Raw genomic sequence first — 18,318 nt, 5'->3', positions numbered from 1 at the left:
GGGAGAGAGGGAGAGAGGGAGAGAGGGAGAGAGAGAGAGAGAGAGAGAGGGAGAGAGAGAGAGAGAGAGAGAGAGAGAGAGAGAATCCGAAGCAGGCTCCAGGCTCTGAGCTATCAGCACAGAGCAAGATGCAGGGCTTGAACCCACTAACAGCAAGATTACAACCTGAGCTGAAGTCAGATGCTTAAGTGACTGAGCCACCCAGGCGCCACAAGGAACACAGTATTTTTTAGGTAAGGCTGTACTATGTTTGCACATTATTTTGAAAAATTCTAAAGCAATTTCCTCATGTAATTCTCACAACAATCCTGTGAGGTGAGCCTGGCAGTTACATGAATTTCAGAGAGTTAATAACCTGACCAGGGTCACAAAGGCAATTAGTAGCAGAACTGTTAAACGAACCTAACCAAGCTTTTAAAGTTGTCCACTATTTTGACTTTTAAAAATATTTTGGAAATACAATAGATTTTAGTTATTTAAAAAAAAAGTGATGGGGCGCCTGAGTGGCTCAGTCAGTTGAGCGACTGACTTCGGCTCAGGTCATGAACTCACAGTTTTTGAGTTTGAGCCCCGCGTCAGGCTCTGTGCTGACAGCTCAGAGCCTGGAGCCTGTTTCTGATTTTGTGTCTCCCTCTCTCTCTGCCCCTCCCCAACTCATGCTCTGTCTCTCTGTGTCTCAAAAATAAACAAACATTAAAAAAATAAAAAAAATTTAAAAAAGTGAACCAGCATAGATAAGACCAAAATCCCTTTTGTCCACAATCTCAAATCTTAGTCCTTCCCATCCTGAGCTAACCCCCTCTCTTTCATATTCCCCATTTTTATCTGTAAGTGCATTTAAAATTTTTTTTTATTTGACGTTTATTTATTTTTGAGACATAGAGAGACAGAACATGAACGGGGGAGGGTCAGAGAGAGAGGGAGACACAGAATCTGAAACAGGCTCCAGGCTCCAAGCTGTCAGCACAGAGCTCGATGCGGGGCTCGAACTCACAGACTGTGAGATCATGACCTGAGCCGAAGTCGGTTGCCCAACCGACTGAGCCACCCAGGCGCCCCTATCTGTAAACATATTTATAACGGGTAGTCTAATAGAAACTAATTCAATGATTTTTAAAAGAAAGAAAAGGGAAAAAAGATTTGGGCCACAAAATTGGGTCTGTAAATCCATTTTGCTTTTCAAAACTTTCAAAATATTCTATTCTGAATGATATAGCCTTTTAACTTGCTTGGTAATATAAGTAAAAACTATATTATCAGAGTAAAATTAGTAAAATGCTCTCTTTTAGACTTATTGTTAGAAATGTTTATTTTATCAGATATTTGTAATAATGAAACTAAAATTCTAGACAGAATAAAGAGAAATGCCTTAGAGGAAGACATTACTGGCACAGACTTAAATGTTTATGTGGTACAGCAAATAAATTAAAGAAAATATAAAGCAATTGTAGCTATCATTCCTAAAAGTATTTTAAGAGTCTGATGTATTTTATACCAATATAAAAATTACTACCTGGTCAATTTCAAAAAAAAAAAAAATAATAATAATAATAACAACACTATCTACTATGCTTACTTGATATAGTGATATTCTACTTTATTGATGTTCAAAAAATTCAAAACAATTCCTATAAATGTCTAAAAAAAGGTGTTACAAAATACAATAAATCATGTATCTATTAATTTCATTCTCATTGCTCTTGATTTCTTATATATGTTAATTTCAATTTCAACCTATATGCCAAGCATAATATTTAAGGAATTATTCTTCACCTATACAGGGAACAAATTTAATTAATTTACTGGACAGAACTCATAAGAGAGCAAAAGAAGTGAATCACTCCATCTGATAAATACACTGAGAAGCAGAACTCTGAAGCTATAAGATGTTGCAAAGATGGAGACATGATATCCAAAAGTCTATGGGGCCCTAACTAATCATTTAAGCAAGAAAAAAAAAAAAAAAAAAAAAAGGCAGTAAGAGTAATCAAGCCAAAAGAGAACTTTTACAGACACAGCATAAAATTAAAGCCATACAGATCATTAATGACTAGTTTACCATGCAACTAATTTACTCACTTGTCATCATGCTCATAAATATTCAGACCCAGAGCATCAACGCCTAGCCACAATTCGGTTCCCTTTTTATTTTTTATTTCAAAATAGTTGACTCCATACATTTCTAGATCTTGTGCAATCTTGAGGTATTCCATCATAGAATCTTCCCTGTTAAAATAAAATTTATTGTAATACATTTAAATAAAGGTAATACCAAAAAAATTACAAAAATACTTTGGATTACAAAGTAGTGCTTTATATTTATTCATATAAGTTGAATGATCTTTGGGGGATAATCTGATATATTAATACATGCTATGAAATAAAAATACTTTGAGGAAAAACACTAAGAAAATAGCCACCCAAATACCTCAGCATTCCTCTGTGTTCTTCATGCCAGTTCTGTATTCTTTCTTCCCACTGTTCTTTTGTCAGCTTGTGTTGTTCCAAAACACTGTAAGGGGAAAAAAATCTATGAGAATGCCTCTATGATTCAAAATCAACATTCATTTAAAAGTCTAGACTTAGGGCACCTGGGTGTCTCAGTCGGTTAAATGTCTGACTTTGGCTCAAGTCATATCGCAGTTTGTGGGTTTGAGCCCACATCAGGCTCTGTGCTAACAGCTCTGAGCCTGGAGCCTGCTTCAGATTCTGTGTCTCCCTCGCTCTGTGCCCCTCCCCTACTCATGCTTGCTCTCCCCATCTCTCAAAAATGAATAAACATTAAAAAAAAAAAAAAAGTTAAAAAAAATGTATAGACTCATTCAGTACCTTAACTGTGATGGTGGCTGTCATAAAGACCTATATACATGATCAAATTGCACAGAACACACACACACAAATGCCTGACTGCAGGTAAAACTGATGAAATCTGGATCAGGTTGGCGAACTGTATCAATATCTTGGTTGATATCATACCCAATATGCAAGACGTTACCAAAACGTTGGGAGAAGGATACAAAGAATCTCTCTAGTTTTTACAACTGCTTGTGAATCTGGAATTATCTCAAGATAAAAAGTTTCTAGAATCCTGAAGTTATTTTAAATAATACATTTTTAACATTTATTTATTTTTGAGACAGAGAGAGACAGAGCATGAACGGGGGAGGGGCAGAGAGAGAGGGAGACACAGAATTGGAAGCAGGCTCCAGGCTCTGAGCCATCAGCCCAGAGCCTGACGCGGGGCTCGAACTCACGGACTGTGAGATCGTGACCTGAGCTGAAGTCGGATGCCCAACCGACTGAGCCACCCAGGCACCCCTAAATAATACATTTTTAAAAAACAGTTACACAGATACTTTATGGGAATTGAAATGTTTCCAATGAATACACTATTGGACAAAAGAAAAAAAGGAAAATGACTTTCTCATTACTAACAGAAAAATAAGAGAACAGAGTGAAAATCAGAATTCTCCAGCCTTAATTTCTTCCTTTACTCTATGTATTTACTTTCCTTGGTGCTAAATTTAATTGTTATTTTCTTTAGATAATACTTTATATAAAATTATACAAGTGAAAAGTTATACTTTTTACCACCCCACACTCTCCAAATAACTTTATTAGTTTCTTTTTAATCCTCCCAGTGTTCCTTATGTTAATATAAGCAAACCTATTTTCTACTACTAATATCTTAACACCAAACCAGCAAATTCTACATGCATATATCTGCTCTACACACTACAGATTATTTATTTCTATTCTCTTTGGGTCAGATAATGATAATTATACATCTTTCTTTATTGGTGAATCCTCAGATCCTACTTTATTAACAGCAAAAGCTGTGGTGTTAAAATATTATCGTTCAACTGCATAAAAAATTTATGTGAATCCTAGGAATGTCTTGGCAGTATAAAGGAATCTCAGAATGTCGTCATCTTTTGCACAAGTTACTCACTACTTAGAATGGATTCCTTAATGAGGTCTCAAACAAACCATTATGTTCTTACAATGCAGTGCTCCTTTCTCTGTGTATCCTCTTTTAAGCCCTTGGCTTTTTGGGAGAGAAGTTTTGTCTTCTCCCTTAGAGCAATTAAGTTTCTACATTTTTCTTGTCTTTATACTCTCTCTTGCTGCCTTGCCTCCACTGCTCACCAAGAGGAATGTAATCAGCCTTGAGGGCATAATCAGTGCAGCCAAGTGCTGGGATCATGATATTAAATAAATCTGAAGGTATGGGTTAACTTGGATGCCAGTAAGATTTATGTTCTAGTTTTTTATACCCTGCATTTCAAATAGCATTTGTTTGCATTTTGCATAATACACTTGTACTATTAATCTGTAGGAGTCTGCAGGTATTCAAAAATTCCCGCCCTCTCTTTCTTCTGTCCAGAAAAAGGAGTCTTTCTTCCTGGCTAATCTGTCTGACTTGGCTTTAAATCTGTCTATCTGGGCTTTTAAGGGACTTCTCTCTTCACTTTCCCAGGATCTATACTTCATCATTTATGACGGGACATATTTATTGTCCCCCGCATGTGCGCACGGGCACACACTCACACATATATACTTAGATGGCAAAGGACCACCACATCCATATTGCTCACCACTATATGCCCGGTACCAGCACTGAAGAGGTACTCAAAACTTTGTAGAGAGAATAAAGGAATTACAGTAAATCAGCTCTTTCCCATCTTTTAAAGAACGTGTCTATAAACTCATGCTTTCCTAGTTTTTTATTTTCTTTTTCACAGCCGAACTTCTAAGAACTACCCATATTCACTACCTTTCGCTTGCATACCTCGCATCTACTACCTCTAGTCCACCACAATCGGGCTGCAATCACCAACACCATACGGAAGCTGCTTCTACTAAGGTCACTACCAATCTCCTTATTGCTAAGGCGACAGACACATTAGTTCTCCCTCATACTTGACCTGTTAGTACTATCTGACACTGCTAACCAGTCCTTCCTTATACCTTGGCTTCCATGATTAACATTCCTCTGCTATTATTCTGGACTCTGGCATTTTTTCTCAATTATGCCTTACAGGAGCCTCTTCCCCTATACTTAAAAATTAACTTCCAACAATATCTGTCTTAGGCCTTTTGTTCATTCTAGATGCACTGTCAAGTTCATCTCTTTCATTCCATGGGATAATTATCTATTTGCTGATTATTCCCAAAACTGTATCAGACTTTGTTCTGATTCACACCTACAAACGAATACTATCTCCCTTGGTTATACTGGTTACGTTTCAAACTCAGTAGATTCAGAACTGAAATCTTCCTCCCCAAAAACATATTCCTTCTCCCCATATCTTGGCAAAACTGTATTACCCACTACCTAGATGCCCAAGTCAGAAAAGTGGCACATAAAAATTTATGTATATCTAGTTCTTTTCAAAGGAGAGAGATACTATCTGGTGGAGCTGATCATCCACATCACGAGAGAGCTAAACTGTACTGTGGGAGAACAGACTGCTTATCCAGGTTTTTCTATACAAGAACTAAAAGCATCCATCAAAGGCATCAAATTGTGTTTGATTTATGACTACCAAATAACCTGATTACTAATTCCCCTCCTCGGGTACTTAGTGAGAAAAAGTGTACTATACCATACATAAAATAAGTTCATCACTATGAAAGTATTTTCTCCATTTTAAATACAAAAATTAGTATTCTGATTTTATTTTTTTAAAGGAAACTTTATGTATGTATTTATTTACTTATTTATTTATTTGGGGTAGGGGCGCCAGTGAATCAGGGGCAGAGAGACAGAGAATCCCAGGAGGGGTGGGTAGGGGGAAGGTTAGAGAAGAGAGAAGTGGGGCTCACCCGCAACGGGGCTTATGTATTACCCAAAGTGGGGCTCATGTTCACCTGAAGCAGGGCTCAAGATCACCCAACGTGGGACTCGAACTCAGGAAACATGAGATCATTACCTGAGAAGTCAGATGTTTAATGACTGAGCCACCCAGGTGCTCAGTATTTTCATTTATGAGTAAGACTCTTTTAAGCTCAGATAGCTTAAAATAGTTCTCCAAACATTACCAACCTGAAGAACACCTATCTGTACCTTCAAAATTATGGACCAGATCTTGAAGGGCACGTGCTATCATCCTCCCTTTTAAACAAAGTGGGTTACAGCACATGTACATTTAAAATAAAAAAATTGGGGCGCCTGGGTGGCTCAGTTGGTTAAGTGGCCGACTTCGGCTCAGGTCATGATCTCGCGGTCCGTGAGTTCAAGCCCCGCGTCAGGCTTTGTGCTGACAGCTCAAAGCCTGGAGCCTGTTTCAGATTCTGTGTCTCCCTCTCTCTGACCCTCCCCCGTTCATGCTCTGTCTCTCTCTGTCTCAAAAATAAATAAATGTTAAAAAAAAATTTTTTTTTAAATAAAAAAATTAAATTTTGCGTAAATATGATTCCCGTGTTTAAAATATTATAAAACATCACCTGACTATTAAATGGAAGCCAATTACTTCATCTTGCGCTCAACTAAACATCAATCTAATCTAACAGAAGAACAACCATCGGGGCGCCTGTGTAGGCGCAATTAGTTAAGCGTCCAACTCTTCGGCTCAGGTCATAATCTCAGTTTGTGGGTTCGAGCCCCACACTGGGCTCTGCACTGACAAGGCAAAGCTTGCTTGGAATGCTCCCTCTCTGCCCCTCCCTTGCTCTCTCTTTCTCTCTCAAAATAAATAAATAAACTTTAAAAAAATCTTGGGGGAAAGAAAGATCATCTATGTAATACCTGAGATAAAGCATGCCTGTTCTACAAAAAATTAAGAAACTGTAAGGGTAATGTTGATTATACATAATATTTACCTTAGGCCCTGATTTAAAACTTAACCTCCTGTGCATTTTACTAAGTACAAATTATACCTCAATTATGGTACAGAGTGGTGGAATCACTATGTTGTATACTTGAAAGTAATGTAACACTGTGTGCAAATATACATCAATAAAAATAAAATTACTTAAATCTCAATTAAAAGTAAAAACTAATCCTTATCTGAAACAAAATTCTACTGTGCTAGTAATCAACTATTCAATTCAATGCTTGAAAAAAAATCTTGAGACAAGAACTGGGGTTGGAATAATAACTGAAACTAAATAACCACAGATTATGAGGTGTCTCATATTCCTGAGTCTTTGGTGAACAGCATGTATTATTTTATCTTCTTAGGAAACTATTACTTCCTCTATAGAATTAAAATTGAGTTTTTTAACTTTTTATTTTTTTCATTATTGTTTTTAAAGTTTGTTTATTTTCAGAGAGAGAGAGTGCAAGTGGGGCACAGAGAGAAAGGGAGACAGAGGATCTTGAAACGGGCTCTGTGCTGAGAGCAGAGATCCTGATGTGGGGCTTGATCTCAAGAACTGTGAGATCATAACCTGAGCCGAAGTCAGATATTTAACCTACTGAGCCATCCAGGCATCCCAGTTTTTAACTTTTTTAAATACTGTTTTGTTTCTTTAAGTTTGTTTATTTAAGTAATCTCTATGCCCAACATGGGGCTCGAACTCAACCCCAAGATCAAGAGTTACATGCTCTTCCAATTAAGCCAGCCAGGCACCCCTAAAAGGTGTTTGAAACTCAGTTTTCAGATGCCTAGTCTAGGGCTCCACTCAGCACGGAGTCTGCTTAAGATTCTCTCACTCTCCTTCTACCCCTCCCCCCACCCCTGCTCGCATGCACTCTCTCTCTGAAAAATAAAAAAATTAAAAATATATGTTTCACTTACCGCTGGGGTAGGAGTCTATCATTAGCCAGGTAGCCCGGTTTATGAATCTCTTTATTATAATCTCCATACTTGGCCTGAACAGCATAGGAAGCCAAAAGAACTGCGGTTTCTGGAGGACAATATATCTCATCATTTAAGATAGCTTCCTTAACTTGAAGGAAGAAAAGTCTCTGGGTTATTTCTTGAATTAATTCCTCAGAAACATCTTCAGGAAAGAATTTAGCTCTAAATTTGAACTGTAAAGGATTCTCTTTTTTAACATCTTGCTGTGTCACCTGGAACGATAATTTCAAACATCATCAACAAAAATGGTAAGTTCACACCAAATTCTTTTTTAGAAGAAAGCAGGATATAAAATATAAATAAGATTCTAAATCCATAAGACTCTAGTGTGTAAGTAAGATTCCAAACTTGTAAGAAGCTTATTCTTTATGTTTAAGTCAAACTGAGTCAGTTACACCTAATATTTATTACACGTTAAGTTTTCAAACAGGAAAAGTGAACATTTCCTTTTTCTAAGATGATAAACTCATGGTAACTTATTGAATTCAAAGACATGACACCTTTAACGACTCAGAGATAATTGTAAAAGGAAGTCTGAGGTCAGTCAGACCCTGCGCTTTCCTAGTACAAATTCATGATCAAAACTTCAAAATAACTTAATTACTAGCTGAATTTTATACATATTTTTACCTTTTTATTTAGTTTAAGCCATGTAGAATAACCTTTGCTGTCCACATACTGCAGCCCAAAAAACCAGACCTCACGCAAACCAACTGTTTTCACCACCTTAAAAAAAAAAGTTCAATTTCAGTTCAACATTCATAGTATAAAGAAATGGTCCTGTATTTCAAAAGAAAGACAAAACCACAGAGGTATTATAGGTATATTCCTTTCTTATAAAGATCTTTCTTAAATGTCATGTATTAATTAAAGGAACATTTCTGAAAATTTAAATTCAGGTTTTATATAGTTTACAATGTCATTTCCATTTTATGTGATCCATTTTTTTACACCTCTTCTTCTTTCTCATCTCTCATCATGACCCCAAGAGATCACAAGAAGTCCAGGAAACAGATACAAAGCTGTCATAATCCCACCTGCCTATTTCAATTTATCTCCACAACTACACAACTGGGTAGGCAAGGCAAATAGTATCATTTTGGTGATAAGAGTCCCTGAGGACATGTAAAAGCCATACCTCCTGATGATCCAGCTGGTGATTTCATGCCCCCTTCTACTATACTCTTCACCTACCGTCAATATAAATATTCTATGTTCTTCCTTCACTGAGCAAGAAACCATTCTTGGAACATGCCCAAATTTTACCCTTCTGCACCTCTGCTCATGCTTCTTCTTCTGCCTAGAATGTTTCTTCTGTACTTTCGCCCCCTTTTGAATAATTTATTCCTCAAGGCCCAGCTCAACTAACACACCTTCTGTGAATGAAGCTGTCCTATTATACAGATAAAATTAATCACTTGTTCCTTAATGTTCCCACAGCACTTTATCTAGTATCTATAGCTACTGGAACATTGATTCTATCTTATCATAAGTAACTGTATGAGAAGTAGTGTGTCTATTTACCCTCCTTCATTCTTTAAAACTAAGGACAGAGATTACTGTCTTATTCATCTTAATTATGTCACCCTATAAAGAATTAGTAGCCCATGGAAGGTACTCAAAAGTATTAGAGTAAATAGAGTGGTGAGCTAGGACCCACCCAAGAATGTACCAACACTTGGAAAAAGCTTATTTTTTAAAAAAAAAAAATCTATTTTAAGATGAAAGTGAGGGAAATGAGCCAGGAGAGGTGAGAGTTTATTAGTATTTTAAAAGCTTGAGAGAAAGATTCAACATTAGTTGTAAGTGATATTCTTGGCTTATTTTTTAAAAATAGCTAACAACAGGGGTGCCTGGGTGGCTCAGTCGGTTAAACTCCAACTTCGGTCCAGGTCATGATCTCACTCACAGTTGTGAGTCTGAGCGCCGTGTCAGGCTCTGTACTGACAGCTCAGAGCCTGGATCCTGCTTCAGATTGTGTCTCCCTCTCTCTCTCTCTCTGCCGCTCCCCTGTTCACACCCTGTCACTGTCTCAAAAATAACTAAATGTTAAAAAAATTCTTTTTTAAACATATCTAAAAATGTGTCAGGCTTTTGGATTTCAAGATAGCATACTGAACCCTTCAGTTGACTTTCCTTCTCTTGAAAAATTCAGTGAAATTACACACACCAAAAAAATTAAAAATAAGAAAAAAACATTTAGCTCTGCTAGGAAAAGTTATCATCAAAAAACCAAAAACAAATTTCTACATGATATGGGATATAAAGACTCACACTGATGCAAAAACTGATCAATGCCAAACAACCAAAACTTGAAGCTACACAAAGAAGATCCCAAGTAATTTAACTTTGGCAAAAGACAGTTTGTCCCATCAGAGCCAAAGAATATATTCCAGCTCAGAGCAGCAGAGTAAGAAACTTACTTAGGTCAAAAGCAAGGGAGAGAAATGTATCAAAGTAGCTGCCTCAACTGTTGCCTTTAGGCTTTGCCAGATTCATGAGCTTGCTAAGGAAAGGCGGGATCTGCCACAGTGGGCACAAAGGGCAGTACCTTAACTAACTGGAGACCATCACAACAAACACCAGGAAGAACAAGAAGGCTCAGCTGTGAAATTCTTTAAAAGGCCCTATCTCTTCAGTGCTTTTCCTACTACTTCTCAAAGGGTTCTCAGAAACTTTCAGACACATACTTTTGTATGTAAAAACATACTTGAGGAAGCGGGTGCCTGAGTGGCTTAGTCAAACGTCTTGACTCTTGACTTCGATTCAGGTCATGATCTCATGGTTTGTGGGTTCAAGTCCTGAGCGGCCTGCTTGGGATTCTCTCTGTCTCCCTCTCTGCCCTCCCCAACTCTGGCTCTCTTGAGCATGCTCTTTCTCACACTCTCAATAAATACATAAACTTAAAAAAAAAATACTTGGGTACTTAACTACAATATATGTATACTTATCTATAAATTATGCACAGGCAAAAATCACAGTAATACATTATAAAACATGTATTTTTAAAGTAACTTGAAAAAGGACAAAAATATAAATAAACATTTTAATTTTTTTTTCTTGCATCCTAACAGATCATATTGAACACTTCTTAGGGGTGCGAATACTCTAATCCCACAGGTGGAAGCTGTAAGTGAAGGATAATGTGGGAAGAATCAGGCAGTAAACCAAAGGACCCCAAGCACTCAATTAGAGCCCCCTATGCACAGCAGCTGGCCTCAAGCTCATCATGATCAGAAGTAAGGCCTTGCTACAGATGGATTTAGGTTGCTATGGACCCTTGTTTGAAAGGACCCCTATCTCTAGCCCGCTCCTGGTCAGACCCTAAACCTACCTACCTGCCAACCCACTCCATATGCTCACTATACTCAAGGTAAAGCCTGGTTTTAGATCCTAACATTTGGACTCAAGAGAAGTTGTCAGGAAACAACAGTGACTCCAAGAAATAACTGCTTAGGGAGCACATTACAGATAACGATACTCCTTATCTAGAACTTCACTTATACTATGAGCTGGGTGTGTATCAAATGCTGTCCTATGTACTTTTCCATGGATGGATTCTCACTTAACTCACAACAACCTCCTCAGGGAAGAAGAGTGCAATCACCATCCTCATTGTACAAATGAAACAAATGAGGCAAAGCAAGTAATTTGTGCAAATCAAACAGCTAGAGCTGGGACTCTACCGCAGGCAGTGTGGCTCCAGAGCCCACACTCTTATACTACACAGTATTGCACTATAATAAAGGAGGTGTCCTTTCCACCTGCTATCCAAACGAAAGCAACTCTGCTTCATAAAAAACAAGTATCTTATTTCTCATATGCAATACCAAAAAGGCCCACTTGCTCATTAGTTTTTGACTAACACAAACACTGCACTATGACATTTCAACTTGCTACAAAGTAAGTACAATGAATGCTGACTCCATTAAAACTTTTCAACTGTTAATTTACTTTGTGGGGGAGGAGCAGAGACAGAGGCAAAGAGAGAATCCCCAAAAGACTCTGGGCTGACAACACAGGGCTCAATCCCACAAACTGTGAGTCACGACCTGAGCTGAAATCAAGAGTTGAATGCTTAACCAACTGAACCATTCAGGCACCTCTCCATTCACATATTTATTAAAGTAAAGTAAGATAAGCTATATATTCACAAACAGGAAGCCGAGAAGAATCAACAGAAGAGGATATCATATTAGTTCACAAGGTAAGATGTGTATAAGGTATGGTGCATGTAGCTGCTTATGATTTTGCTTTAAGAATTTGCTCACTCACAAAAAAACCTTTCATCTTACAGAAAGACCTTACCAGGGCTTTCAAGATCATCAATTACCTAATCAGGAAGATTAAGTATACTTTGTTAAGAAAAGAAACAACTTCCCAGGGATTTTTGAATTTTATATCATATTTTGGATCGGTATGTGATAGAATGCTACATAATAAAACCAAAATATCTACAAGGTTACTTATTGCTGTACACTAGAAATTCTGTCTCCTGTTCTGTTCTCTAAGTTCAAGGAAGTCTAACCACAGACTACTGCTCTCTGCTCAGCTCAGATGTAAAAGTTGACGTAAACATCCACCCCGGAGTCTCATGCCTTGCAAAATCTATCACCTTTCTCCCTTTTGCAATCAAGTCAACCTTCCTAACCACTTGGCCTCTGGGTACCAATCTCTTTCCTTCCCTTCTCAATAAAACATCAGTTACATCATCATACTGCAAAACCTGGGAAACTTAAAGCGTTTCATGCTCTACCCACTGAGCTAGCCGGGCACACCTGGGGAGCTTAAAACAAACAAACAAACAAACAAAAAAAACTAATGATTTACAGTAGGCCCCAATTAAATCAGAAGCTCTGGAGGAGGTTTCCAAGCATTGCTTTTTGTTTTTTTAAAGCTCCACTGGTGACTCAAATGTGCACTCAAGAGTGAGACAACAAAGAGAAGACCCATAGTCCAAATTCCTTAATATGACACCCATGTTCACTTATCATGAGGTTACAACACCAAACAGATGTTAGGTACCTCCTTATAGCCTATAGTTCCCTGTGCCTCTGCTCCTGCCATCCCCTCTGTCTAGGATCTCCACCCACCCCACTTTGCACAGTATCTTTGAATCCTTTTTTTGTCCTCATTACAATGCTTTAGATAGCAGATGTTAAAGAAATACCTGCTAAATGGTGTTGGGAAAACTGGACAGCAACATGCAGAAGAATGAATCTGGCCCACTTTCGTACACCATACACAAAAACAAACTCAAAGTAGATGTAAGACCTAAATGTGAGACAGGAAACCATCAAAATCTTGAGAAGAAAACAGGCAGCAACCTCTCTGACCTTGGCCACAGCAACTTCTTAACTGACATGTCTCCAGAGGCAAGGGAAACAAAAGCAAAAATGAACTACTGGGACCTCATCAAGATAAAATCTTCTGCACAGCGAAGGAAACAATCAACAAATCTAAAAGGCAGCCTACCAAATAGAAGATATTTGCAAATGATGTATCTGATAAAGGGTTCAAGAACTACAAACTCAACACCCAAAAAACAAATGATCCTGTGAAGAAATGGGCAGAAGATATGAACAGACACTTTTCCAAAGAAAACATCCAGAGATGAAGATACTCATCATCAGGGAAATACAAATCAAAACCACAGTGAGACACCACCTCACACCTGTCAGAATGGCTAACATTAACAACTCAGGCAACAACAAAAGCTGGCGAGGATGCAGAGAAAGAGGATCTCTTTGGCACTGCTGGTGGGAATGCAAACTGGTGCAGCCACTCTAGAAAACAGTACAGAGGCTCCTCAAAAAACTAAAAATAGAACTACCCTATGATCCAACAATTGCATGTTTAGGTATTTACCCAAGGGATACAAAAATACTGATTTGAAGGGGAACATGCACCCCAATGTTTATAGCAGCATTATCAACAAGAGCCAAAGTATGGAAAGAGCCCAATGTCCACTGACTGATGAATGGATATAGAAGATGTGGGGTATGTGGGATATAGAAGATGTGGGATATATATATATAGATATAGATATAGATATAGATATAGATATAGATATAATGGAATATTACTCAACGATCAAAAAGAATAAAATCTTGTCATGTGCAACAAAGTGGATGGAAGTAGAGTGTAATGTGCTAATTGAAGTAAGTCAGTCAGAGAAAGACCAGTACCATATGATTTCACTCATGTGGAATTTAAGAAACAAAACAGATGAACACAGGGGAAGGGGAAAATAAGAGGGAAGTAAAGCATGAGACTCTTAACCATAGAGACCAAACTGAGGGTAGATGGTGGGAGGGAGGTGGGGGATGGGTAAAATGGATGATGGGTACTCAGGAGGGCACTTGTGATGAGCACTGGGCGTTATATATAAGTGATGAATCACTAAATTCTACTCCTGAAACCATTACTACACTGTATGTTAACTAACTTGGATTTAAACAAACAAAAAGATACAAACAGAAAAAAAAAACAAAACCTAATAATTAATTTTAAAAAGTCCTATCTCTCAAATGCAGGAATGAGAAACAACAGTGTCTGTACCGCTGTGCCAGATATCTTGAATAGGTACTGTGAAAAATTTCAAGTGCCACATTGCTGCAATACCAGTAAAATCACAGAAAAACATACAAAGAAGTTGCAACATATTCCACTCTACATTGTCAAGAGCTGCATACTTCATGTGGTTAAATGATACCTGGTCAAAAAGCTGCTTGCCAGTTGTATTGGGCTGAATGGCAAACTCCAGCTCAGCATCCATAGTGGTCACTCTTACGTTGATCTGCGGTAAAAACAGAAGGGAAAATCACTAGGATACAGAATATATTTATTAAGTATTAAACATGAGAAAATATTATCTGATTTATAAAATAAAGCATAATGTGCAGGCAATAAAGAGCTACTCCATAATTGTACCTAGTATTTTCTTTATTAAAATAACCAACTTTGGGGCGCCTGGGTGGCTCAGTCGGTTAAGCGGCCGACTTCGGCTCAGGTCACGATCTCGCGGTCTGTGAGTTCGAGCCCCGCGTCGGGCTCTGTGCTGACAGCTCAGAGCCTGGAGCCTGTTTCAGATTCTGTGTCTCCCTCTCTCTGACCCTCCCCCGTTCATGCTCTGCCTCTCTCTGTCTCAAAAATAAAATAAAAAAAACATTAAAAAAAAAAAATAACCAACTTTGATTTTAATCACAGGAAATCTAAAATCTATTTGAAAAAGAACTTACAAAGTCCTCTTTTAAAAACATTTATTGACTTTTTGGCATATAGTAGGCACTAGGCCATGACCTTTCCATGTTCTCATTCAGCCCCTGCAACAATACTAGGAAATATAGTCATTTCTATAGAAACTAAAAGAGTTCCCATTATTTGCCCACAGGGATATCAAACAGCAGAGCAGGTATTTCAACTGAGCCATAACTCCAAATTCTCTGAATGTCATTCACTATCCTGTATTTCTTTCAACACAAAATTCAGATAGTTTTATTCATATTGCAAATATACTGACTTTATAAAAAGCATTCTTTGACCTCTGTTAGACTCTATCCTAAATTCTCTTTTGTATAAATACCTTTCTAACTGGGTATCTCACCAAAATCTTAATATGCCTTAATGAAAATAATTTTAAAGGGCACCCGGGTGGCTCAGTCAGTTGAGCGTCCGACTTCAGCTCAGGTCATGATCTCGCAGTTCGTGAGTTTGAGCCTCGCGCTGGGCTCTGTGCTGACAGCTCAGAGCCTAGAGCCTGCTTCGGATTCTGTGCCTCCCTCTCTCTCTGCCCCTTCCCCACTCATGCTCTCTGTCTCTCAAAAATGAATAAACGTTGGGGCACCTGGGTGGTTCAGTCAGTTAGGTGGCCGACTTTGGCTCAGGTCATGATCTTGCGGTGAGTTCGAGCCCCACATCAGGCTCTGTGCTGACAGCTAGAGCCTGGAGCCTGCTTTGGATTCTGTGACTCCCTCTCTGTCTGCCCCTCTCCCACTCATGCTCTGTCTCTCTTGCTCTCAAAACTAAATAAACATAAAAAAATTAAAAAAAAAAAAAGAATAAACGGTAAAAAAAAATTTTTTTTAAAAGAATTTTAATTCCAGAGTATCATCTTCATTTAGAGTTTACCATCATGTGGTACAAATGTACCTTTTTAACTCATACTATTAGAACTCTAAATGTGACTTATTTCCCCTTTACATTTACATTCCCCCTGCACATGTAGCCTTTATCTGAAATACGTTCTCTAATCAAATAAACCTTACCAATCTACCCTTCTTTAAAATAATGCCTATTAGGAAATATGCATACACATATACATGTAGCATACATAAACAATGAAGCATAACAACATAAAACCTATTGTCATAGAATATGTATTTGGTCTTCATTCTGTTTCTTGGCAGAGAGTTCCTAAAGCCCCTGGAATTTCCTGAATGACAGAAGTGAGTGGAGCATTTTTTGTTACTCACAAGCCCCTTTCAACCACACCTGAGTTTGGGCTAATGAAGTGACTCCAGATGGGCCCGTACACACTTCATGATGGGGGCTGGTAACCACAAGAACCAAGCATGTGATTACAGCCACTACCCTAATCTCCAAAGAGAGGAGGCTGGGAAGTTGGGTTAATCGTCACTGGCTGTACGTGATTTGATCAACTGTACCTACATAAAGGACACCTCATAAAAAACCTTCAACAAAGGGGTTCACAGAGAGCTTCCAAGTTGATGAATGCATCCACGTACAAAGAGAAAGGTGGACTGCAAACTCTACAAGAACAGAAGCTCCCCTGCTCTGGACCTTCCTGGACTTTGCCCTAGGTGCCTCCTCTTCCTCTGTGTCTTTCATTTGTATCCTTATAATATCCTCTGTATTAACCAGTAATAATAAGTAAAAGTGTTTCTCTGAGTTCGGTAAGCTGTTCCAGTGAATTACAGTACCTGAGGAGGGGACCGTGGGAATCTCCAATGTGTAGCCAAGCTAGAAATGTGGGTAACATGGAGATCCACTATTTGGGATTGGTGTCTGGAAGCGACAGCAGTCCAGTGGGACTGAGCCCTTAACACGGACTGTCTGTGCTAATCCGGGTAGGTGGTGTCAGAATGAATTCAACGGCAGAACCCACAACTGATGAGTACACAGAACTACAGAACTGCTTGATGTGGAAAACCTATACAACTATCACCAGAAACCGAGTAATGAAAAAGTTTTTCTTTACCCATATATCTACCACTCAATTTAATAACAAGAAATGGCAAATTATGCTGTGGATACCAATCTATTTCTTCTGAATTTCCCTGTCCTCAATCCCCCACAGGTGAGCAATAAACTGAATTTTTTGTCTGTCATTCTTTTTTTTCAAATAATACTTTTGAGGTGGCACCTGGGTAGCCCAGTCAGTTAAGCACCTGACTTCGGCGGAGGTCATGATCTCGTGGTTTGTGGGTCAGAGCCCCATGCCGGGCTCTGTGCTGACAGCTCAGATCCTGGAGCCTGCTTTGGATTCTGTATCTCCCTCTCTCTCTCTACCCTTCCCTGCTCCTGCTCTCTCTCCCTCATAAATAAATACATAAACAAACATTAAAAAAAAAAAAAAGAGTAGTTTTGGGGCACCTGGGTGGCTCAGTTAAGTGGCTGCCTCCTGATTTCAGCTCAGGTCACGATCTCACAGTTGGTTCGTGAATCTGAGCCCCGTATCAGGCTCCATGCTCACAGTGGAGAGCCTGCTTTGGATCCTGTCTCCCTCTCTCTGCCCGTCCCCTGCATGCACAGTCATGCACTCTCAAAACTAAATAAAGGTAAAAGAAAATTAAAAACAAAATAGCTTCACCACAAATGTGGGTATCTCTATGTAAAATATTTAGTTTTTCTTGATTTTTAACTGTGTTAAAGTTGTACAGTACTGAATAAGAAAGTCTTCTTTCTTGATATGGGCAATGGCTACAGAAGTATATTTTACTTTATGAAAATTCATCAACTAAACACAATATGTTCTTCTCAGTATGTATATTCTATTTCAATAAAAAGTTTATGGGCACCTGGATGGCTTGGTCAACTAAGCATCTGACTCTCAATTTTGGCTCAGGTCATGATCTCATGGTTTGTGAGATCAAGCCTCCTGTCAGGTTCTGCACTGACAGCACAGAGCCTGCTTGGGATGCTCTCTCCCTCTCTTTGCCCTTCAACCCGTGATCTCTCGCTTGCTCTCAAAATAACATTAAAGAAAAAAGTTTCAACAAATGTTTTTTCACCTTTGTATTTCTAAAATCCATTGATTTTTTTGTGAGTAGTTATAATTCATTCATTTCTATTGCTATACAATTATTGCCAGAAAATAATTTACCCACTTTCTCGTCAATGGACATTGTTTCTAATTTTTTGGTTATCAAGAATACGGTTATGAACACTCCTGTATATGTCTCCTAATATGTATATATCTGAGTGTCTCTAGAAGTAAATACTCCAATGAAGTCCTGTGTAATAAAGTATGAAGTCAAATTTACCATGA

General features: G+C 38.3%; 1 protein-coding gene across 1 annotated transcript in view; it reads right to left on the bottom strand.

Moving 5' to 3' along the window:
• The window catches only part of RDX (radixin), a 51,358-nt gene that overhangs the window by 27,102 nt on the left and 5,938 nt on the right, over nt 1–18,318 (bottom strand). Inside the window, exons 3-7 of the mRNA XM_049613820.1 lie at nt 14,524–14,607; nt 8,439–8,534; nt 7,746–8,020; nt 2,429–2,512; nt 2,080–2,226 (exon numbers count right to left, since the gene is read on the bottom strand). Of these exons, the coding sequence (XP_049469777.1) occupies nt 2,080–2,226; nt 2,429–2,512; nt 7,746–8,020; nt 8,439–8,534; nt 14,524–14,607 (686 nt within the window). The remainder of the gene's footprint in view (nt 1–2,079; nt 2,227–2,428; nt 2,513–7,745; nt 8,021–8,438; nt 8,535–14,523; nt 14,608–18,318) is intronic.

This window comes from Panthera uncia, chromosome D1, assembly GCF_023721935.1.
Source record: "Panthera uncia isolate 11264 chromosome D1, Puncia_PCG_1.0, whole genome shotgun sequence".
NCBI classification, from domain to species: domain Eukaryota; kingdom Metazoa; phylum Chordata; class Mammalia; order Carnivora; family Felidae; genus Panthera; species Panthera uncia.
This window is presented reverse-complemented; position numbering and strand designations above follow the sequence as displayed.